Source organism: Leptonychotes weddellii, chromosome 2 (assembly GCF_054177405.1).
Source record: "Leptonychotes weddellii isolate Sample4059 chromosome 2, ASM5417740v2, whole genome shotgun sequence".
Classification (NCBI taxonomy): Eukaryota; Metazoa; Chordata; class Mammalia; order Carnivora; family Phocidae; genus Leptonychotes; species Leptonychotes weddellii.
The window spans coordinates 41233547-41258223 of record NC_138370.1 but is presented as its reverse complement, the minus strand read 5'-3'; the positions used below and the strand labels follow the sequence as shown (position 1 = coordinate 41258223).

At 36.8% G+C, this 24677-nt stretch overlaps 1 protein-coding gene across 2 annotated transcripts; it reads right to left on the bottom strand.

The window, feature by feature from the left end:
- Positions 1–404: 404 nt before the first annotated feature.
- On the bottom strand, positions 405–24677 carry ESCO2 (establishment of sister chromatid cohesion N-acetyltransferase 2). 2 transcript variants are annotated; one of them, XM_081810520.1, is made up of 12 exons: positions 24588–24677; positions 23229–23297; positions 21607–22444; positions 19807–19900; positions 15916–16047; positions 15507–15567; positions 12025–12151; positions 10783–10914; positions 9837–9926; positions 9106–9249; positions 6033–6208; positions 405–1895 (listed from the first exon to the last, which is right to left on the bottom strand). In XM_081810520.1, the coding sequence occupies exons 2-12, from the start codon at positions 23279–23281 to the stop codon at positions 1763–1765; spliced, it is 1980 nt and encodes a 659-aa protein (XP_081666646.1). In that variant the 5' UTR covers positions 23282–23297; positions 24588–24677; the 3' UTR covers positions 405–1762. The 2 variants fall into 2 exon arrangements, with proteins under 2 accessions (XP_081666646.1, XP_030885906.1); XM_031030046.2 differs by lacking the exon at positions 15916–16047.

The window sequence follows — 24677 nt, the reverse complement described above, 5'->3', positions numbered from 1 at the left end:
CTGAACACCTGATCTTTTTACTGTCTCCATAGTTTTGCCTTTTCCAGACTATCATACAGTTGGAATCATACAGTATGTAACCTCTTCACATTGGCTTCTTTCATTCAGTAATATTAAGGTTTCTCTGCCTTTTTGGGGCTTGATAGTTCATTTCTTTTTAGCATTGAATAATATTCCATTGTCTGGATGTATATTCATCTACTGAAGGACATTTTGGTTGCTTCCAAGTTTTAGCAATTATGAATAAAGCTGCTATAAACGTCCAGTGGGCAGGTTTTCGTGTGGATCTGTTTTCAATGATTGGTTTTTACAATCAATGAGCATGTACTGTTTCTATAATCACAAAAATAATCTGGAAAGAAAATCAATACATTTGGTTGTATAAGAGAACAGACAGAGAACATTGAAAGGAATTTTAATTGATTCATCACAAAGCATTGAGCAAGCAAAATAATGTTAATAAAAATTTTTAAATAAAATATTTAAAACAAAAACAGCAGTGCAGAGAACAGCATTAAAATATTTGCATATTACACACATTTTAACACTTCCACATTCTTTTTGGAATCCAGGCTTTTAAATTTTGGGAACATGTTAACTTACAGGCAAATAAAAGAATGCAGATGAACTGATTCTACAGAGTTATAACCCGGAAAACTACTTCCCTAGAGTCCTACTGCCAGGTAAGCAGTTACATGAATTTTAGAATCAAAATATTCTTTGCTCTTCAAAGTAAGTATCCAAGAATTATACTAGAAAAATGTGTGCATCCTGAGGTGTGTTTACATAATGTCATCACATTCTCTGGCCCATCCACCTACATACATTGATTTACTGACAGTTATATATTACTATTCACTTTGTCAGCACGGCAGCCAGACTCCTCAGAACAAGTCAGATGTATTTTAAACATGCAAAAGTTTTAAAAATGTAACCATATGAATCATCTAATCCAACTGGGGGTCCATTCTGTTAATGCCGTCAATCCTCAGCAACAAGCACACTGAAGGTAAGCAGCACAAATTAGCATTTTCACACTCCCAAAGGTCATGAAATGACAATAGTGCAATTACTACGTTTAACTGTATTTGGATCCGATGACAGGTACATTTTGCTTAATATGATTTTCAAAAGGATTAAAACCTTAAGCTACAGAATTCTGTTCTACATAAAAGGATATGGAAATTTTACTCATTCTTTACCATAAAGAGGGGAAAGCCCTCTTACAAATTAAAAATTCAAAATACTTACTAAATCTGTTCAAACTGAATTGCTCCAGCCAATACCTATAAAGTGAGAATTTGTGTACAGAATTCAGGAATTACCTTTAAAGACTGGGCATGGAAATTATTTGCCTGTCTTTAAATTTTGCTGTTTGCTTCTGATTGGGCATGAGGTAATCCTGGTGCAAAAGTGTGCTTTATAAAAGGTAAGTGGTCACATATCTGTGGAAACCATCTTGCTTTGTCAGTGTTTTTATGTAGGAGGCATGTCATTTTCCAGTAATAGCTACAAAGTTTCATAATTAAGGATTCCAGTGCTAGTCAGTATATATTATCCAAAAAAAAATTTTTTTTTGAATCCCCAGATAATTTTCAACAAATTTATCCCTCACTTTTCAATTCATAAGGAACAAAACCGATACAGGTTTTTGTGTATGTGTGTATCTTAGTATATTTATTTTGATATTTGCTAAATATTATATGATATGGGGCTATCTGAACTCATCCACACAGTAACTGTTCTATAGTAGACACTGGCTTCAACTATTAAAATTGTATACAAGGAAATTAGGGGTGTTGCAATATTTGGTTGCAAATAACTTGCCATCTGGTGTTGGGTCAGAAAATGCTATTTCGTCAATCTTGAGAAAACAGCCAAACATGAAGCAATTCCTAAAGAAGAGGAAAAGACAATTTAACAATGGAACCAACTTAAAATTCCAACTAATCATAAGCATAATTTATTTTAAAGCAATCCAAATAAAAAATTTCAATCTCTTTAAATACTCTTGATTAAAATAAAAATTAAGTGATAAAGTGATTTAATGCCTTAGATTTTAGAGATGGAAGTCTAATGATACCATTTCACAGAGGAGCAAACTGAGGTCCAGAAAAAATTCTGCTGAGAGGCAAAAGGAGCTGTAAAAACCATCTAGCTGACTCCAGGGGACCCATGGTAATGAGCAAGGAATAGACGATAATATTGCTGACTAAAAGCCACAGTTCATTAAAACCAAAAAACCACCATCAACAATTTTAACCAACAACTACTCTCCTCAACCACACCACACACTCAGAGCTTTAAGGAGGCAAAAACTAACCTGCATTTTGACCACAACTCTCCTGACCCAGCTCAACTAGGATTAAAAGTAATAAAATGAAATGGTTAAAAGAATTCAACAAAATTGAAGGATATTCCAAAAATAACCGGCCAGTACTCTTCAAATTCTTCAATGCCATAAAAGACAAAGACTAAGAAACTGTTCCAAGTGAAGGAAGATGAAGATGAAGGAGCTAGGACAACTACGTGCAATGTGATCCTGGCAGGAAAAAAAAATGCTAGGAAGGACGTTTGAAGACAAATGACAAAATGGAAATATGAACTATACATCAGATAAAAGCATTACATTAACATTAAATACCCTGTGTTTGATGACTGAAGTATGCTTATGAAAGAGACTACCTTTTATCTTGGTCTTAAGAAATACACACTGAATGAAGTACGAGGGGCTAAAGGGGCATAATGTACATAACTTACTTCTAAATAATTCAGGAAGAAAGTAAATGTTAAAACGTGATGAATCTGGGCAAAGGTAAATAAGGGCTTCTTTTTACTATTTCTGGTACTCTTTTATAGGTTTGAAATTATTTCAAAAAATAAAAAATTGAAGATTGGATTCAATTAGAAGATAAAAGCATATGGTATACTATGTAATTTCGTACAAAGTTTATTGCTAAATTTACTAGAACCCAAAGCAAAATATTAAACAGGTCTTACTATCTTTATAAGTGATATCAGCTATGGAAAGAACATTAGATCTGTGGGTTTGAGTCCTAACTCTGTCCTTTTATTCACCTATCAGTATAGACGTGTACTAATAATCCCAGGTGAGCCTCAGTTGCTCCTTAGGTAAAACAACCATGAACAATATTCTACTCTTGTGGGGATTTAAATATATATTGCCCAAGGCTCCTCATATACAGGATAGCTGCCAATTATGCTACCTGTATCTTCAATTCCCGGGCATGAGAAGAAAGATGTGTTCTCAAATGAATGTTTTTATTTCTCCATTAAAGGCAACTTAATTTTTATTCATTATTGCTTATAGATAACCTATTGCTTTGGTACTCAAAGTACGATCTACAGACCAGCAACATTCATCATCCCCTGGGAGCTTATCAGGAATGCAGAATCTCAGGCCCCACCCCAACCTACTGAATCACACCTGCATTTTAACAAGATCCCCAGGTGATTGATACACACTTTCACGTTTGAGAAGCACTGGACTACAGACTGGTGGAGCTAGGTTAGATACTGGTATTCCCCATGTCAAATGTATGCATCTCCTAACATAAAATACAGAAAGTAGAGATATTTCATAATTAACTGTCAAATAAAAATCTTTAGAGACACTAATTTTTCTCACTGTTCCCCTTTATAAGGAATGTGCAGGGGACTAGGATTATGGCCCAACACTGGATCCCACAGTGGTTTTGGGTATTCTTTCTTAAAAAGTGTATAGGACTCGGAGCGCCTGAGTGGCTCAGTTGGTTAAGCGACTGCCTTCGGCTCAGGTCATGATCCTGGGGTCCTGGGATCGAGTCCCACATCAGGCTTCCCTTGCTCTGCGGGGAGCCTGCTTCTCTGTCTGCCTCTGCCTGCCACTCCCCCTGCTTGTGCTCTCTCTGTCATATAAAGAAATAAAATCTTTAAAAAAAAAAAAAAGTGTATAGGACTCAACAGGCTTGACTAGCGCTACTCAAAGCATGGTCCCTGGTCTGGTCAAAGTGTGGTCACTGGATTGTAACCTGTTATCTTAGGAACAGAAGTCGAGAGAATAAGTTTTGTGAAACTCATCCAGCCAACCTAGATCAGGTACATTAACAAGCAAGAAGTAAGTTCATTTTTAACAGAAGAAACTTCAAGTAATTAAATGTTCGTTCCAAGTGTGAACCTGGGAGTTTAAAATGGCAAATCACAATTTTTTATTGATATACAATTCATACATCATAAAACTCACCCTTTAAAAGTGTGCAATTCAGTGGTTTTTCGTATATTCACACCACTGTGCAACTACCAATATCCATTCCAGAACATTTTCATCACCCCAAAAAGCAACCCTGTACCGATCTGTAGTCACTCTCCATTCACCCTGCCCTTAGTCCCTGGAAACTACTAGTCTATTTTCTATCTATGGATTTGCCTGTTCTAGATATTTTCTGTAAATGGAATCATACAATACGGGGCCTTTTGTGACTGGCTTATTCCAATTAGCATATTGTTTCCAAGGTTCACCCATGTTGTAGTAGAGGTTAATACTTCATTCCTTTCTGTGGCCAAATAAGATCCCATTGTATTATTGTATGGAAATGCCACATTGTCTTTATCCATTAATCATGAATTTGGTTGTTTACACTTTTTTGGCTCTTACGAATAATGCTGTTATGAAGCTTCATGTATTAGTTTTTATATGGACACATGCTTTCATTTCTTTTGAGTATATACCTAGGAGCAGAATTGCTGGGTCATATGGTTAAGTTTAGTTTTCTGAGAAACTACCAGACTATTCCACAGCAGCTGTACCATTTACATTCCTACCAGCAAAATGTAAGGATCCCAATTTCCTCCACATCTTCACCAATATTTGTTATTTCCCCCCTTTTAAAAAAAATTTATAGGGATGCCTGGGTGGCTCAGTCGGTTAAGCATCTGTCTTTGGCTCAATGATCCCAGGGTCAAGTCCTGCATCGGGCTCTCTGCTCTGCGGGGAGCCTGCTTCTCCCTCTGCCTCTGTTTCTCATGAATAAATAAATAAAATCTTTAAAATAAATAAAAATAAAAAAATTTATAGTCATGCTAGTCAGTGTGGTGTCTCATCGTGGTTTTGGTTTGCAAATTCTTTTTTTTTTAAAGATTTTATTTATTTATTTATTTGACAGAGAGATAGAGAGCACAAGTAGGCAGAGCGGCAGGCAGAGGGAGAGGGAGAAGCAGACTCCCCGCTGAGCAGGGAGCCCAATGTGGGGCTCGATCCCAGGACTCTGGGATCATGACCTGAACTGAAGGCAGACGCTTAACTGACTGAGCCACCCAGGCGTCCCTGGTTTGCAAATCCTTGATAGGAGCCTTATGTATTTCTTCTTTGGAGAACTGTGTATTGAAATCCTTTGCCCATCTTGAAATTGGGCTATGTGTCTTTTTATTGTTGTGTAGTAAGAGTTCTTTCATATATGCTGGATATATTAGATAAATGATTTGCAAATATTTTCTCCCATTTTGTGGGTTGCCTTGCTAACTCACTTTTCCATTTTAGTTACACTTGTGAATTATATTAAGTCTTCATTAATTATACCTGGTCACACACTAGTCAATGAACATGTACAATTTCCGTAATTCTTTTTTTAAACCTGTATTTTGTTTGTAGAAATTATATTTATTGCAGTGTTAACTTTTATTTACATCTGCTGAATCCAATAAAAATGTGGGCTTGTATGTTCTGTTTTGTTTTTCTATTTCATTTTCTAGCAATTCATCTCATTTTATTAAAGTGTCAGTCTATAATTAAACTAGTTTTTTACCGCAGGTAGTTTGATGAGCACTGGGCTATCATGTTTCACACTTGGAATGTTGTGCCCTAAATTGAGTACATCTAGTGGGGTTTTTCCCCCAGTGCCAACACTTGCCTTAGCCTGACTTTGGTAGTATTTAAACAGAAGTGTCTTAACAACATCGTTCGCTTTGACTCATGAGCCGGCAAAGGTTCTGAGAAAGCTAATCTGGGTCTAGATCCATTTTATTTTATTTCTTACCTGACAGTATCTACCAATCGTCGTGCGATGCGCTTTCTTCGTTTTAGTCTGAAGACCCAGATTCTACTTATTCCACAGACTGCAGGTTCTGGTACATCTGAACATTGCCAAGCCCGGTGACATTCTTTAGAGCTTGGGGATTCTGGACCAATTGGTTCAGAAAGGACACGGAAGGCCTGCAATGATATACAGACGCATCTAGAGCTAACAGTACAGTTGAGTTCACATTTCTTTTTAAAAGCCATTCCTTAAATAAGACTTAAGTATCTAAAATTAATCTTGTTATGCCTTCACCAAAAATGTTAATTTTTAAAAAAAATTTATAGGGACGCCTGGGTGGCTCAGTCGGTTAAGCATCTGTCTTTGGCTCAATGATCTTTAAAATGAAAGAAAAGGCCAAACTGATTACTAATATAAACCAGCTACTTTTCTCTCCATTTTCTGATAAACCCACAAGAGGTTTGAATTCTTATCCATTTAGTCACACAATGCTTAAAAAAAAAAACAACTACTGGTGTTGAGATATTCCTACGTTCTAGTGTATTACAGACCATTATGAAACTTCCTTCTTCGGATTAAAAAATTATAAAAATCAGACTCTTACTTTTAATCCAGTACATAAACTTCTCCCATTCTCTCCAGCCTAAACTATATTTATGATATCCTGAAAAACTGGTAATACTAAATAAGATTTTTGCATATTAACTATGAAATTTGGTTGGTATTTAAGGATCTTTTTAAGCTTTCTATTTTGAAATAATGTATCCTTCGCCCGGTTTCCTCCAATGGTTATATTTCCCATAACTATAGTACAATACCAAAACCAAGGAATTAACGTAAGTATAATGTATGCATATAGTTCCATATCACGGAACAATTCATCATACCTGTATACTCATTTAAGCACCACCACAGCTAACCCGTACAAAGAGCTACTGTACCATCTCAAAGATCTTTCTCTTGCTACCTCTGTATAGCGACGCCCACCTTTTCTCCTCCACCATCTCTAAGCCCTGGCTACTTCAATATGTTCTCTATCTCTATAATTCTGTTATTTTGAGGATGTCAAATAAATGGAATCATACATCATGTGACCTTCTGAGATCGTCTTTTTTTCACTAGCACAATGTCCTTGACATCTATCCAAGTTGTTGCCTATATCAAGTTTGTTCCTTTTTATTGCTAAGTCATATCCCATTGTATGAATGTACCAGCTGTGTAATCATTCACCTACTGAAGAACACTTTCATTGTTCCCAGGCTTTGACTACTACAAATAAAGCTGCTATGAACATTCAGGTATGGGCTTTTGTGTAGAATAAGTTTTCATTTCTCTGGGATAAATGCCCAGGAACAGGATTGCTGGGTCATATGAAAAACATATGATTAATTTTTTAAGAAACTGCCAGGGCATCAGGGTGGTCAGTTGGTTGAGTGTCCAACTCTTGGCTTCAGCTTGGGTCATGATCTCCGGGTTGTGAGACCAAGCCTTGTGTTGGTGCCGGGCTTGGCATGGAGTCTGCTTGGGACTCTCTCTTCTTCTCCCTCTGCCCCTCCCTACTGTGTGCACATAATATGCACTCTCTCTCCCTCTCTCTGAAATAAATATCTTAAAAAAAGACAAAAAAAAAAACAACCGCCAAATGTTTTGCAGTCTTAACATTTTACGTTCCAACAATGTCTAAAAGATCTAGTTTCCTTGCATCTTTGCCAGCATTTGGTATTGTCACTATTTTTAAATGTAGCTGTTCTGATAAGTGGGTACTTAATTAAGTTTTAACTACCATCAAGAAAACTTTGCTTTTGAAATAAGAAATAAGAAAAAGTAGAAGACAATATGTTTGGCTATATTTGTCTAACATCACTACATAAATAGTCTACTTCTTTAAAATGAAAGAAAAGGCCAAACTGATCACTAATATAAACCAGCTACTTTTCTCTCCATTTTCTGATAAACCCACAAGAGACACTATATTGTGTGTGTACACACACACATATATATATCTCACATACATATACAATGAAAAAGCAGATAAAAAGAAAAAATAAGGAAGAACAATAAAGATAGTAGAAATGAGGGGCACCTGGGTGGCTCAGTCGGTCAAGCATCTGACTTTGGCCCAGGTCATGATCCCAGTCCTGTGATTAAGCCCCGCATCAGACTCCCCACTCAGCTAGGAGTCTGGTTCTTCCTCTCCCTCTGCCCCTCCCCCTGCTTGTGCATGCGCTCTCTCAAATAAATACATATAATCTTTAAGAAAAAAAAAAAAGATAGTAGAAATGAGAGGAGAAAGGGAGGCACTTACACAAAGGTATAGGATAAATTTATGCTAGTATCGTGTTAAGACATATTGAAACAGTATTTTTAAAAGGAAGGAGACGTAAGTGTGGGATACCATAAAGTCAAGTAAAAAGAACACATTTGAACTATAATTCTCTCTAGCTAAAGATTATACTATAAGCTCCTTGAAGGCAAAAACTATCTCTATTCTAGAACAAAAGTTGGCAGCCTTTTTCTGTGAAGGGCTAAGTTGTAAATATTTTAGGCTCTTTGAGCCAGGTGATCTCTGTTACAAAAGCAACCCCAGATAATATGGAAATAAATAAGCATAGCTGTGTTCCAATAAAATTTTATTTATAAAACAGGTGGTGGGCTACACTTGGTCCATGAGCTGAAGTTTGCCAACTCCTCTTCCAGAACACTGCTAATTAGCACCTAAAATAGATTCTAATTAAGGGACAATAATTATTTTGCCAGCTACAATAACCTGCACTAAAGCACATGTTCAACATCTGGGCTCTACAGATTTGCTTATTTAAAATCACTATATTTTATAGTCCGGGTATGGAAATGACTACATGAACATAAGACTGACTGACTTATTCTGCTTACATATGACAAAATACCAAATATAATAGAAATAAAAGATTTCAATTATTCATATGGTCAAGGATACTTTAGTAGGGAAAAAAAGTCATCAATGGTAGCATTCTTAAATGCTTATTGAGATTTCACCCAACTACTTTATTTTGCTCACACATTATGCCAATAATTTAAAAGACATATACCATACCTGTTTGATGGGCTCTGCAATTAAACACCCAACTACTCTCTTTTCATCAGATATGAAGAGAAAAGTCTTGGTTTTGTTTGGACATCTGGGAACAGCTTGGTGGAAGCCCAATTCATTATCAACAAGTTCTTGGACGTCCTCCACCTAATGATGTTAAAAACCAAGAGATTAATTTATGATTACTATCATTTTAGCTTCTTTTACCTCTATTCCCTAAATTTATACACTCCCCAAATTATTTCACTATTGATGCATGTATCTGCCACTCTGGAAACAGGGTTTGAAAAACCTATTTTACAGATCACTTTCAGCAGAAAGAAATGCAGACTCCTGGGGGAGTAAGGAGTGGGAAGTGCCAGAAGAGATTTTGTTTCAGCTTTATTCACTGTTCACTGGGGGGCTCAACATCCAGCCCAAGAAACAGACAATACCAACACAGAAAAAGACTCTGGGGTAATTTCTCAATATTAAAAAGTTTAGTTTATCTTTCACAAGTGAAAATGAAGGTAAAGGATAAAACAGATAACTGTTTTCTTTAATCTTTGACTGACACTTTGTCTTATAATTCTAAATTTAGTTTTGTATAAGCCACTATGAGAGTCATCCTTGCATGCACACCAAGGTGGATTAGCTCTCAGGAAAGGTGTTTCATACTTAGGTTGATTTCTTGGTAAGAGGAGAAAAAGGGAGTAGGAGGAGAACAAGGATTAAAAAACTTTTATGTTCCATACCTTTCTGAGAGCATAACTTGGATCATGTGGCAGGACCAGCACAATTTTCCCATCCCAAAACTCTGCTACTACGCGTTCTTTTTTCCAGCCCTGACAAAAAGAAAAAAAAGTCATAGTTTAATTTGAAAAAGAGAGAAAAAAAACATCAAATAGTCTGGAGAGAACAAAAAGATGAACAATGAATGATATAAAAAAGGACACAATCCATCTCAAGGGATGTGAGGAGGGAAATAAAAGATGCCTAAAATACAGTGCCTGTCCTCAGGAGGCTGACACCCTAGTGGGAGACATGTACATAATCTACTACAAAATAAGATGAAGTCAATTAAAGAGCCCTTCATAGGAATATAGAGAAAAAATGATGAATTATTAGGAGTAGGAAGGTGGGGGAGGGCTAGGGTAAGCAGAGCTTTAATAAACCACACTAAAAATAGAGGAAAAAAGGAAATGCATTTGAGTAGCAGGAACAGTCACAAAGACCAACAGCAGGATGTACTGGGCTAGAAAGGTGCTTGACAAAAAGATGGAACCTCTCCTATCAGAAAAGAAAAAGCCTGGAGAAGTCACAGAAAAGTTGTTTTTCTAATCCTATCTACAAAGAAGAAAGTAAAGTGAGGAGGTGCAGGAAGTGAGGTCTCCTCAAGTCTTTGAGTTTTGTATCCTAATTGTTCAGCTCTGCTCAAAAGGCTAGAATTAAGGATGAAGGGTGTTCACTCAGCCTAGGACAATACTTCTCTTATATTAGGATAGAAAGTTTGAACTGGCACTTTTATAAAAGGTAGCTTTTAAATACTGTCAGCCTCAAATATTTAGAAAACAAAACTGCAGATGGTATTTATGGATATATATATATATCTATATATCTTTTCAACGTTTAAGTAAAAGAAATGTATCTTTTAAGGCAGTTTTACTTTTAGAACAAACTGAAAGACTACTTTTGACTTACTGTGTATTTGATGCCCTCCAGAAATCTGTAGTGATGCTGAACATGCTGCAGTTCATCTTCAGGACTGGAGGCAGTGTAGATCATACCGCAAGACTTACACATGGTGGCTCCAAAGTGTTTCTGACCTGCGTCCTGTAATTGGGAAAAGAAAAAGAAAAAGCCCATCTTAAACATATCACAAATAGCTCTGTATTTTAGTTCATGTAACTACTCACTCAAATTTCTTCCTATTTTTCTTTTATGCCAGCACGAGTAAAATACTAAATGAAAGTCTGGTTACTATATGCTCTTCCCCCATCTACTAAACAAAATGGAATGAGAAGAGACCTAAAAATGCAATAAATTGATGAAAGAAATCAAACTGTCTCTTTGATGGTATAAAAAAAATCAAGATCCCTTGGCTGGACCCATAATTCTAGAAGGAATCAGATTAAATCATAAAGATAATAGCTAAGATGAACAATAGTGCTTCTTTATTAAGCTCTTAAATGAGAGCCGTGAAAAGGCCTTGTTTCAAAGAGGCAGGGCAAAAATCTCAGGCCTTGTATATTCATTATATAGTATTTTTTCCTTAAGTGATTAGGAATATTAAAATTCTTTGCCCCAAGAGTTGATAAAAAAATAAATACATAATAAAAGTTCAGAAAACTTTCCTAAATTTGGCATGATAAATTCATGAATGTAGGAAAGTCAGGAATATTCAATTTTTATGGCTTATTAACTTCCATTCTATCTCATGAGGCAATATTTAATGCTACTGAAAACACCAAGCTCTGAATGAATACTGGGATTGTAAAACTTTTTCTGCAAAAGGCCAGATAGAAAATATTTTAGGCTCTTTTTGTCTCATATTATTCTCTTTTTTCCAACCCTTTAAAAACATCAAAGCTATTCTTAGTTTAGAGGCCATGGTTCAGATTTGGTCCATGGCCATAATTTGCCAAGCCCAGGTCTATTACAGTGTAGCTATGCTCATTACATCTTTTGTGGATCAACAATAATTTTCCTTATCCGGAGACAACTGATTCATTAGCATTCTACTAAATTACTAGCATTGCCTAACATTATGAGTTTGAAAATCTACTTGACTAGCTTTAAGTGCTATCACTACAACAAAGCTGGCATTTACAAGACTCATAATGTCTCTAAACCATGTTAACTATGCTAAGACAACAGGTCTGACTTCATGTTCTGTATGTGAGAGCCACAAAACAGGAGGAGCTTTGTTTTAAATTTACTCACAATGATGAGCTGCTCTTTTGTTTCTTTATTTGCATCTCTGGTATTAGTACTTTTCTGCGTGTTGATCTGCTTCAAGAAGTTAGCAGATATGACGGATCCCACAGAAGACTGTTCGTCAACTAAAGATCTTTGAAATGAAAGTTAATAATTTAATATTTAATATTATTTAACAAATTAAAAATATCTGAGGAATTACAATAAAAAGAAAACAGATATGTACATAATACTTGCAGAGCACCTTGCAATTTTTATTGCTCTCTATTGACAGTACTTGATGAAGTAATAGGGCTCAGAACTATGAGAAACCTGAGGCCCACTCAGAGAGGATCAGTAGTTTCCTCCAGGTAAAGTAACTAGTAAAGAGTGGCAGTAAGACACAAATCCTCATCTTCTAACTCCAAGTCCAAGGGACTCTCATTTATAGTATCAGATGCACATACGCAGTCTTAAGTTGACTTCCTCCTTAAAAAGTAAATTTTTTTTTTTGCTTTGCCAAATTTTAGGACAATGTTTACCCATGTAGGCATAAAGAAATTCCTGTAACACCACAGCAAATAAGTAGATTTTTTTTTTTTAAAGACTTTATTTATTTGACAGAGAGAGACACAGCGAGAGAGGGAACACAAGCTGGGGGAGTGGGGGAGGGAGAAGCAGGCTTCCCACCGAGCAGGGAGCCCAGTGTGGGGCTTGATCCCGGGACCAGGACCTGAGCTGAAAGCAGATGCCCAACGACTAAGCCACCCAGGCGCCCCAAATAAGTAGATTCTATTATTGAACCTCACAGTTCCACAGGAAGTTAGCCACCAGCATATTATGATCCAACAACTCTTTACTTGGGCAGTTGAATGAGGCTAATATATTCACTTGTCCTCATACCTAATACACCACCCCACTATTCTCAAATACTTAGGAAAAAAATATTTTGGCTGGATAGATGGTGTTGAGGCAACCTGTTCTCATTAGGAAAGAATGTTGGGATTGGCTTACGGAGGTTATAAACTGGAGGCTCTCGGGCCAAATCCAGCTAGCAGGTGTGTTTTGATTGGCTTACACAATGTTTAAAACTTTGGATTAGCTACCAATATTTCAAAATCTAGAGATTTCACTTAAAAATGTGTATTTCCAATATTGCAAGAGACACTATAAGATCACCAGACCACTATGTCTTCAAAGAATGCAACTAACACAGCGCATGCTTTTAGATGAGGTATGCATTCTTCAGTTGGCTCCAACCTCCACCCAATCTCTGTAAGCCCTGAGTTTGTAACTCTCGTCTTATAATGAAAGGACCTTGGTTTTCCAAGGACGAAAGGAATAAAAATCTGTGGAGAGTAGAGGGAAGAGAAAATCGGCAAGGAAAAAACTAAGGGCCCAAAGCAAGAGATTCAGAGAAAACTAACAAGCTAAAAAACAAAACAAAAACAAAACACTAGAGAAAAACCTGTCCAATGCTTCAAGGCTAAACCAAGCTACCCTGTTATCATTTGACTAGAAGAATATCTTTCCAACTGATTTGGCAATATCATGGTAAGAAATATATTTTACATTTTGACCAATACAGACACATATATAAAACTAAAAACAAAAAAATTTCACTAAATAACTTACTGTTAATAAATGTGAGAGATGCATTATTCCATTTAAAAAACGCTAGATACGATGCTTTTAAACTGCTCTGACAAACCACTAATAGTACATGCCCGTTATATAAAACACACTCTCTAGGTTGCTTGACCCCCCCCTTGTTTATGCAACCTTTGCTAAGGAACTCAGCTCTTCCCATCCCTGCATGTATGACCACAATCTATTTCTTTTTTTTTTTAAGATTTTATTTATTTATGACAGAGAGAGAGAGAGAAAGCATGAGCGGGGCGGGGGGGAGGGCCAGAGGAGAAGCAGACTCCCCGCTGAGTAGGAAGCCCAACATAGGGCTCCATCCCAGGACCCTGATATCATGACCTGAGCAGAAGGCAGACACCCAACTGACTGAACCAGCCAGGCACCCCTCTTTATTCTACCTTAGTAATTTTAACACTTTATTATATGTATTCGTTTAAATGCCTGTCCTTCAACCATAACTTCCATGATAGAACTATGTGTTATTTATCTTCACAGCTCCAAAACTCAGTATAGTTCAGTACCGCATAGTACTCTATAAATGCCAAATGAGTGGCTAAACAAAAAATGAATGTGAGACAATGAGCCTGGAGAATCTGTAACCTACCTAAATTAAAAGTCATAGGTTAAACCATAAGGGATTGATGAGATCTGACCTTTTGGGTCCTACATAAAGAGAAATTTCGAACAATTCAACCAATAGTATCCTAATATCTCTTTAGGCTAGATTAGATTAGTGTATACACTTTTATCAGCTAATTGTGGTAGGTTTTGATCTTCAATAAATAGTGATGAAAGAAGACATAGATGAAAAAATGGAAACGTACAAAAATCTAGGAATATGGCCTTGGAAAAAGGAAAGTTGCCCACCCAACCCAATCTCTGAGATGACTTAAGGTGAGGTGCCCTGAAAGTAGAACCAAGCTAGAATCTCCTTGCTCGATACCTCCAGTTATTTATCAAGTGGGGAGAGAAGGACCAAAACCACTTAGGAAGATGTTAAGACTACAAGAAACTTCTTTTCCAGAGCTTTCCCACCTATTCTGCTCATACCCACCCATGCCTCCCCACATCCCAGTCTTAGCTTTGACTAGGATAGTGGTAGCTTCAGCTGGGATTTATAAGAGCACTGAGCTGCTGCAAGTTATTCACTCTTCTGGTCAGTTTCTTAGTCTATAAAATGGGGTAAATAATGGTACCTACATCATAAGGTTGTAAATGCTCATTAAACATGAACTATTCTTAATATATTATCACCCAGGAAAGGCAATATAGCTGAATTCAGATATGGACTCTAGTCGTGGCTGCTAAGATTGTTGCACCTAAGAGCTGTGCAATTGTAACTGGATTACTATTAGTTTCCTCAGCTGAAAATGGAATTATTAGTAGTATCTACCTTCTAGGTTGTTGTAAGAATCAAGTGAGATAAAGGATATAAACTACTTATTATGGGTCAGGTACTGTATAAAAATGTTAGCAAAATGGAGCACCAGGGTGGCTCAGTCAGTTAAGCGTCTTCCTTTGGTTCAGGTCAAGATCCCAGGTTCCTGGGATTGAGCCCCGTGTCAGGTTCTCTGATCAGCAGGGAGCCTGCTTCTCCCTCTCTCTCTCTCTCTAATAAAATCTTTAAAAAAAAAAAATGTTAGCAATTATTATTGTTCAAACCCATAAAGATTTTTCCCGTCTCTCAACTCTTAGGTTCTTTTGAAGTTTCTATGAGAGGGCCTGATTTCATCTTATTCTCAATATTCCCTAAGTGGGGAAGAAAAAATATATTCTCCAAATTAAATAGTGCAAAAAAGAAAGATACCCAAAGGACTCAAAATTAAATAAACCTTAAACATTAAAACAAGAGCAATCCCTACCTTTTTGTATTGACCGAAGACACACTGAAGAAGATGGGATAGACAATGGACTCAGGAGAAACTGGTAGGGGAAAAAAGGACAATAATTTATATTACAAAATAAACCCAAAGCTTTAAATCATAAATATTTAAAGGTTAGTATGACCAAAATATTCAAGTCACTTCATTTCAAGACTTAACAAGTAATCATCAAGACTGTCTGGTATTGGCAGAAGGACAAATAGATTAATGGAACAAAATAGCCCCAACCAGACCCACACAAAAACAGCCAACTGATTTTTGACAAAGACGCAAAGGTAATTAAATGGAGAAAGGATAGTCAACAAATGGTGCTCGAACAATTGGACAGTCATATGCAAAAAAACCTGACAATACTTTTCCATAAAAATTAACTCAAAATGGGGGGCACCTCGGTGGCTCAGTGGGTTAAAGTGTCTGGCTCTTGGTTTCAGCTCAAGTCGTGATCTCAGGGTTGTGGGATCGAGCCCAGCGTCAGGCTCTATGCTCAGCTTGTCCCTCTCCCTCTGCTTCTTCTCTCTTTCTCAAATAAATAAATGAATCAAATCTTAAAAACAAAATTAACTCAAAATGCATCATGGACCTATATGTAAAATGTAAAACTATATAATTCTAGAAGAAAATGTAAGAGAAAAATCCACATGAACTTGGGTTTGGGTATGTTTTTATATACAACACCAAAAGCACAATACATGGAAGAAAATATTAATTAAGTTGAACTTTATCAAATTTAAACATCAGCCGTGATGGTGGAGGATTCCAAGATGGAATGCAGACTGGGACAAATGCATGTAAGTGTATCAGAACTGCACGGCATAACTGCAATAAAGAGGTAGGGGAAGAACAGGCATCTGATCTAAGTAACTTTTCAGAACCGTTTTAACTAGAAATTATAAGGCTAAAGACAAAAGGACTGTAAATATCATACTCTAACTGGTAAGTATTTCTCACAGGAGTGTGAATTAACAATTCTGAAACTACTGTTCAGGTGTCCTGGGACTGAACAATTAAGTGGGTGGACAGTGAAGAGTGGAAACCAGGTTTTTCACTGTCCATGGGAGGCTATGGATAAACAAGAAAGGGATAAACCCTGAGGTACTGGATTAGAGTCAGAGACATCAGGTTCGAACTTGTGTTTACTTAGCATATGTACAGATGGAGAGATACAGGAACAACTAGACATATGTGTGTATACATGCATTAGTATACAGACATGTAGTTCCTAGCTGTCTGCTGACAGGGCCTAGAAGCAATGACACTCCAGGAGCAACCCAACAGAACCAGTTTCCTTAGAGAAATGGCTGATTCTAGGACTGGGGCAGGGAAGATTCAAGAGGAGCCTGGAGCACCCTGTAGTGCCAGAAAATAAAGAAGTGCTCAAAAAAAAACAAAAGGACGGGACATGCCAAAGAGAATGACCTGAAAAGACCTCCCAATGGTCAAAGCCAGAACAATCTGAACAATAGGATAAATACTGTAGTGTTAGATTATAAACCAAAATATAAAATACTTATGAGTTCCTACTAATATGTGTCCATGAGTCCATTTAAAGATTGAATAATTAGGAGAGAAGAGACAACACTTTACAGAAGATTTCCAAATAATATGTAAATATTTCCCCCTCCAGGTGATGGAGCTTAATCCCCTCCCTGAAAGGATGGGCTAGACTTAGTGATTTACTTCCAAAGAACAGAGTATGGAAAAGGAATAGGAGTGATTTTACAGGGGAGAAACCTGCAAACCTGACCTTAACCAAATGACAGAGGTTAACATCATCTGTAATGTCACGTGGTGAGAAGAGTACTTCCCCTTAGTGGCATTCTGTTTTGTTTTGTTTTTTTTTTAAGATTTTATTTATTTGCGAGAGAGAGAATGAGAGACAGAGAGCATGAGAGGGAGGAGCGTCAGAGGGAGAAGCAGACTCCCTGCCGAGCAGGGAGCCCGATGCGGGACTCGATCCCGGGACTCCAGGATCATGACCTGAGCCGAAGGCAGTCGCTTAACCAACTGAGCCACCCAGGCGCCCCCCCTTAGTGGCATTCTTCCCCAAAACCTGTAGGTCCAGTCTATTAATGAGACAAGGATCAGACAAACCAAGATTCAAGGCCACTGTATAGGACAACTGGCTAGTACTCCTCAAGAATGTCAAAATCATGAAAAACATGGAATAAACAAAAGACTGTAAATGTCGTAGACCAGAGGAGACAAATGAGACATGATAACTAAATGCAGTGTGGTACCCTGGACCGGATCCTAGAACAGAAAGAAGGCATTAATAGAAAAGATGGTGAACTCCAAATAAAGTCTAGAGTTTAGTTAGTAGTAATGTACTAATAACACCTGTCTTTTAGTTTTGACAAAAGTATCATGGAGATATAAGATGGTAACAATGGGTAAGGGATATATAGGAACTCTCTGCACTGTCTTTATAACTCTTCTATAAATCTAAAATTATTGGGGCACCTGGGTGGCTCAGTCAGTTAAGCGTCTGCCTTCAGCTCAGGTCATGATCCCAGGGTCCTGGGATCAGGCCCCACATCAGGCTCTCTGCTCAGCAGGGAGTCTGCTTCTCCCTCTGCCCCTCACCCCACTTGTGCTCTCTTACTTTCTCTGTCTCTCTCTCAAATGAATAAATAAAATGTTTAAAAAAAATAAATACATAAAAAAATTAAAAAAATTAAATTATTGCACAATAAACAGCCTATTTAAAAAAAAAAAAAAAAGACCAGGGCGCCTGGGTGGTTCAGTCAGTTGAGCATCTGCCTTCGGCTCAGGTCATGATCCCAGGGTCCTGGGATCGAGCCCCACATCGGGCTCCCTGCTCAGTGGGGGGCCTGCTTCTCCCTCTGCTGCTCCCCCTGCTTTCTCTGTCAAATAAATAAAATCTTAAAAAAAAAAAGTTTTAAAGACCAAAGTTAAAATAGTAGTTGCCTAGAGAAAAATATGTTGCAAGTGGGCTATGTAGCAAAAAGCAAACTTTTAACTTTGCATTGAAAAATAGAGCTCATTCTCTAGAAACAAGGCCAAAACAGGTCTGATCAGCTGTGGCTAAGTTACTTAACCTAAGTCTCTTCCCTCTTCTATAAAATGGGCATACAAACCCATTTCCTAGGGTTGTTGTGAGAAATTACAAACTAATTATGAAGTAATCAACTTTTACCATTTGTATACTACCCTTATGAATTTTGCCATATCCTTATGCCATCTGTATTATTTTTTATTCATTAAATATTTTTCTTTAAATGAATTTAGTTTACTGAAATAAATTTATATTAAAAGAAAACTTTACAACTACTGTAAAGAGAAAGCCATTATTGTTCTGTTACATGTTGTATTATATCAGTAATAGCACAACCCATGTGAAGCATAACACATACTAAACACTTAGCGCTGCCTGGTACATATTCAGCACCTAGTAAATACTAGTTACTAACAGTGTATCTCAGAATCATCATTATGAACAATCCTTCTATATATATCATTAAGTCCTGTTAAGCGCTATTATTCCAGATTATGCTTTTAGTTTTATCTATGTTTTCTTCCTATGAACTGCAGTTTTCTCACTATAGTCAACATATATACTCCTAGAATTTTAATTTATTTCCAAAATTACAGATATAACCAACAAGGTAAAGTTACCAAGAATCTGGTTGGTAAATAAAATGTTAATTAACCTCTATATATATTCATAGTTTAGTAAATACTGTTGATTTGAACAATGACACCACGAGTTAGTAATGGGATTTCAGAACTAAGAGAAAATTAAAAATGAAGACTAACCCCTTACTTTAGAGATCTCCTCCCTAGATCACACAGTTAATTAGTGGCAGACCTAGACAAAATCCCAAGGTTCCTGATGCCCAATTCAGTGTCCTTTCTATGGCTTCGTAAATTATGCTTACTTACAATAGGACTTTGATCACAAATATATAACATAAGTTGTTTTTACTCCTTCCTATTATTTTCGGTAAAAGATAGGTAGGGTAGGTGTGATGAGAAGACTGAATTCTAGGGAGCCTAAGTAACTTGGCCACATCGCATAGACCACTTATGCATCAGTATTTGTCTTAAATTCTGGCCCAAGGTCTCCTTGTCTTCAAAATGCACCGCACTGCTTACCATAGAAAACAGTGTCACTGAGACAAACACAAAGATACAAACACAAGCACACATACTGAATAAAAAAAACCCGAACATATTACTGTGTATAATTCCATATTGATACTAATGAATTATCATTACAAGTAAATAAACTCATTTTGAGAAGTTTTCTCTTACTTACCTGCCTTGTTTTCACTGAGAGAATCCTCTGAAGGAAAACACTTATTTTCATTAGGCATACCTTCTCTTAAAGAAACTACTCCACCTAATGAATCCTGAAAATAATGAGTAGGGAAAATTAAAGGAAACTTATAATTCTTAATTATTTCCTATCTCATGAATGAATCCCAATAGATTTATTCCTAAAGCAAAATATCTAGTTTATTATAAATTACACTTTTAAACTGATTGTAAATCAATTTTCAGACTACTTTAAGGAAAATTTCCTCTATATTTACTAAATGTACATAATCTTTTAAAAGAGTGCACATATTTAATACTGTAATTTGTCATCCTGTCAAAAACGTATTACATTTCCTGATAAAGATGGTAGATTGAAGATTATAAAACATCCCTTCTATGATAATGAAGTAAAAAAAAAAAAAATTAGCAAAAATGGCAAAATTTTCCCCAGCAGCCACCAAACAGGAAGGGATAACTTTCTGTCATAAGCTTTAAAAACAGGCAGCCAAGGAAAAAAAAAAAGAACACTCTGGAGTAGCTGGAGAGGCTTCTAAATCCCACTTGTTGGGCAGTAGCAGGGAAGGGGGAAAAGCAAAGTAGAAACATTCTCAAGTATTTCATTAACACTACTATCTGGTAAGACTTAGAGAATATATAGCTTGGGAGGAAAGGAAAAAACCCCTTTTGATTAAAGTAGAACTCCTATTCAAGACCATTACATCTCGGTAGACATGGGACAATGCATCAGTTCACCATTTCTCAGGGCTCCACAAGGAGTTGGGGAAAGGTGATGTACCCGCTAATGAAAAGAAGATTCATCCTTGGCTAGGAGAGATGAATACTAGTAGTGGGTATTTAACAAAATCTTAAGAATCTTGAGCAGAGCTCAGTTCCACAAATTTAAGATGCACAAAAGCCCAGCTTCCAAAGATTACTGAAAACTAGACGGAACCCAATACCCAGCCCCACAAAATGAAGTTCAGAAAAGAAAATAAGGCAGAATAGAGTGTTGCAGAGAATTCATCACGTCACTGTATAAATGCTGTATCTTTATTACCAAACAGATAGGGAGAATACTAACCAGGAGATGGATGGATGGAAATGCAGATACCACCCCCCCATTGCCACTTTGTTTTGCTAAACTGAGAATTCTAGCCTGAATTGTGCATTTTTTAAAAACTAAGGTACATTTATATAAAGTTCACAGATACAAAGTATACAATTTGATCAGTTTTGATAAACTTACACACTTATATCACCGAAACCCAAAACTCCAGTCAAGATATAGGGGTGTTTTTGGCAGGAAAAATAGGAAGAATTAGTAAAATCAGAATGTCATGGATTAGCCAGCAAGAACAAGGTATAAAAAAAAAAAGTTATACTTTGTCTTCTCTAAATTTTCTAGAATCTAGCACTTTAATGAGCTGAAACAAACAAATAAAAGCAATATGCTCATACACTTTAAAACTACCCACTTTTGTTATTCCTACTTTCTAAAAATACTACCAAGTAAAAATTGCTAAGTTTCTCTGGACTTTAGTAATAAGGGGATTTAATGAAATTCATACCTTAATGCAAGAAAATGTTGTAGGCTTCCCTAAGCCAAAAAAGAGAGAAAAGTCCCATCGTTCCACCCTGCCCCTAAATTCTTTATAGTGATTAAAATATACTATTCAGCTTCATAAAACAGTCCTTTGGACTATAAAGAAAATAAAATTTTGTTCAACCATGTTATATATATATTATGTATACTGAAGTTTTAGTTGGTTTTTAAAGTTACATATTTGGTTTTCTTTACCTTTATTGATTTCTCTTCATTTTTACTTCTTTCATGAAGCAGCTCGATGCTTGGTTCTTTTTCTAGTAACAAGCACTTTGGCACTTGCCTTGTCTCAAAAGTTTTGCTTTTACTGACAGTCTCTACATCAGAATCTTCGATCACGTCTGATATATTCTTTTGTGTGAGTCCCAGTAATGGCTTGTTTTCCACAGTCAGTTTTCTAAGACAGGGCTTTTTTCTACTAACAAAAAATGCCGCTCCACCCTGGAGTGTAACTTGTGGTTTGACTTTTTGGCTTAGAACCCGAGGAGCATTCAGATTATTTTGAGCTGAATAATAATTATTCTCTTTCTCTACAATGGGCTTATAGGCCACTCGATTTTGCTTGGGATTTTTAGAATTCTTTGATAGAGGCTTGATGCATTTATATTTTGGTTGATATTTAGAAGTTAAACTCTTTTGCGGTTTTTTATTCAACCTCTTAGAGCAGACTGGTTTTCCCTGCATTTTTTCTGTCACCACGGGAAAAGATTTGTCTTCATTATTAGTTTTTAGACAAATGGACCTATTCTCGTTTATCAGTTTTCTCTCTAATGGGTTGAGGTACCATTTATTTTTGTTGTAAAAGGATACAGTAGACACAGCAGATTTAAATGGTGAACCTTGATTTGCAGGTGGAAGTCTGTTTTTTTTAGTTGTTTTGAGTGGACTTGAAAGGAAATGGCCCTGTTGAGGGCAATGTACATTTTCTTCATTTTTATCACTGCTTTGGCAAATGTAATTTTGATCAGGTGATGGAAATATATTTTCAGCAAAGTCCAATATTAATTTCTTTGATGGAATGTCTGATAATAGGCTATGAAAAGAAACAAGGTCCAATTTTAAGTATCATTTTGCTTCAATTTTGTGCCAATCTACTGCTAAGTAATAAACAACCATACTTGTAGGTCATACTAAAAACAATACATCCTGTCTACCAAACACCCATCCATACACATTATCTATTAGTTTAACAATAGGATTCTCAAATTATGTCTTTACCAAAGCATTCAAATATTTTTCAAAAGTAAAGTCCCAATAATGCTTGCAAAAACAAACACTGTTAACAAAAAAGCTTTGATATTGTGTGTGTGCACGCGCTTTAAAACCTATTTCTAAGTTTTGGCCATATACTCAGAGCTCACCAGGCTTGACTGACTACAAGTTTCCTAAAATTATTAATTCTATGTAATAAACTGACCCCCTCAAGCCTGTTCTGTGGGGAGTAATTTATCTATTATGACATGGAGTAAGCACTGAGTAAACAGACTTTCTAGGATTGCTCACAGAAGAGTACTGTATGAAAAACACTATGTTAATTATTATATAAGAGAACAGAAAGGAGCAAGGTAATAAAAGATTTGACATACATTTCCAAGTCACAGAAAACAGCTCTTCCTGATTCTCTCCAAAGGCACTGAATAATTAATTTTGAAAGCTTACAGTATTTCCAGATTAGAATTAGAATATAAAATGTTACTATAGCCACAAGGAGTAGACAAGTGGAATGATGGAAATTTTAAGAAACAGAAGAGAGAATATAAGAAAGACAAGAAGGTGGATTTTTCTTTAAGAGTTTCTAACCACAGGATGAGACTCACTTGTCATAGTTCGAAGAATGCTGCTTCCTTTTTCTTGGAGTAAAAGCTGACATCTTCTTAACTGAACTCCTAAAAGCAATAGGAAAATTATAATAACCAAATTTATCCAATATGTACAAAAATCACTATATCAAAATTACACTTTTAGAGTCTGAAAAGGTTTTTTGATGGATGAGGTATTTTAAAAAGCAAATCACTTTGGGGCGCCTGGGTGACTCAGTCGTTGGGCGTCTGCCTTCCGCTCAGGTCATGATCCCAGGGTCCTGGGATCGAGCCCCGCATCGGGCTCCCTGCTCAGCGGGAAGCCTGCTTCTCCCTCTCCCACTCCCCCTGCTTGTGTTCCCTCTCTTGCTGTGTCTCTCTCTGTCAAATAAATAAATAAAATCTTTAAATAAATAAATAAATAATAAAAGCTTATTAAAAAAACCAAATCACTTTAATGAACACTTAATAAACAATAAATTAAAAAAAAGTAAAACACTGCATCACCATAGCAATTAAGAAGAAATAAAAGCAGAATTAGTACATCTGTTTCAAGCTGGAAAATGACCCTACCAAGGAAGAAGTATTTTTTTTTAAATTCCATTTCAGAACACATTTTCCCCTTTAGTCAGTCTGATTAATTAACACCAAATTTAAATACTCTATTGGGATATCTCCTTGTTGATCTCCCTCACCAGAACCTACACTTCCTTAATAAGCCATTTAACACATTTTCTTGTTGGTTTAACTGTCTTCCTCAACAGCCTGAATGCTCAATGAAGGCAGAGACCGTTTCTAGCTTTTTCTTCAGAGTTCAGCAAGAAAACGGGTTTAGCATAATCCTCTCCCATCTTACTAAAGAGCCTAGAACAAGCCGCTTGTTCCTTGTTTATAAGACTTGGACCTCCTCCGGCTGCTGAAAATAAACACAATCATGCACGTTAATTCTCGAGCATGAGACAGCCTGGTTATGTTGCTCAGTAGTTTCTTCTCCTTCCTTCGGATCAGGTACATTAAAAAAAATAATACACAAATATGATTTCAAGGTGAAACAGAAAACCAAGGTCTCTGGAACTCAATGTTGAGTAGCGGCTTAAGAGAAGACACTTCTGGGGCTGAATGAGGAAAGATATGACAGAAAAGCGCGCCTGTTCCCGAACCTCGTCAGGGCAAATAGACAAGGAAACCCTAAGTCAGAAAAATGGAAACCTGGCGACCTCAAAGTGCGGAGAACCCCCGGGTGGTTTCGGTCTTGAGCCGCCGTGGCGCCAAGCCCTGAGCTAAAGGTCTTTTTCCTTGACATTCACCCGCACGTTCCACAGAATCTCCAGTTCTCCTCAGTCTTCCGCCCCACGCCTCGGCCCCCGCAGCTCTTACCTGAGGTTCGAAGCCGGGAATCTCTCTTTGGAGGAGCCAGTTTCTCCTCCACTGTATTCAAATTACCGCGCGCCCGTGAAGGCTGAAGCT

Bases quoted from the DNA above. Each gene is read 5' to 3' on its own strand.
- ESCO2 (XM_081810520.1), bottom strand. From the start codon at position 23,281: ATGTCAGCTTTTACTCCAAGAAAAAGGAAGCAGCATTCTTCGAACTAT. The intron at 6,209-9,105 runs GTATGGTATATG...ATATCATTGCAG, and splicing joins TTGCAGAGCCCATCAAACAG to GCCTTCCGTGTCCTTTCTGA. The intron at 1,896-6,032 runs GTAAGAAATAAA...CCTCTTCTTTAG, and splicing joins CGATTGGTAGATACTGTCAG to GAATTGCTTCATGTTTGGCT.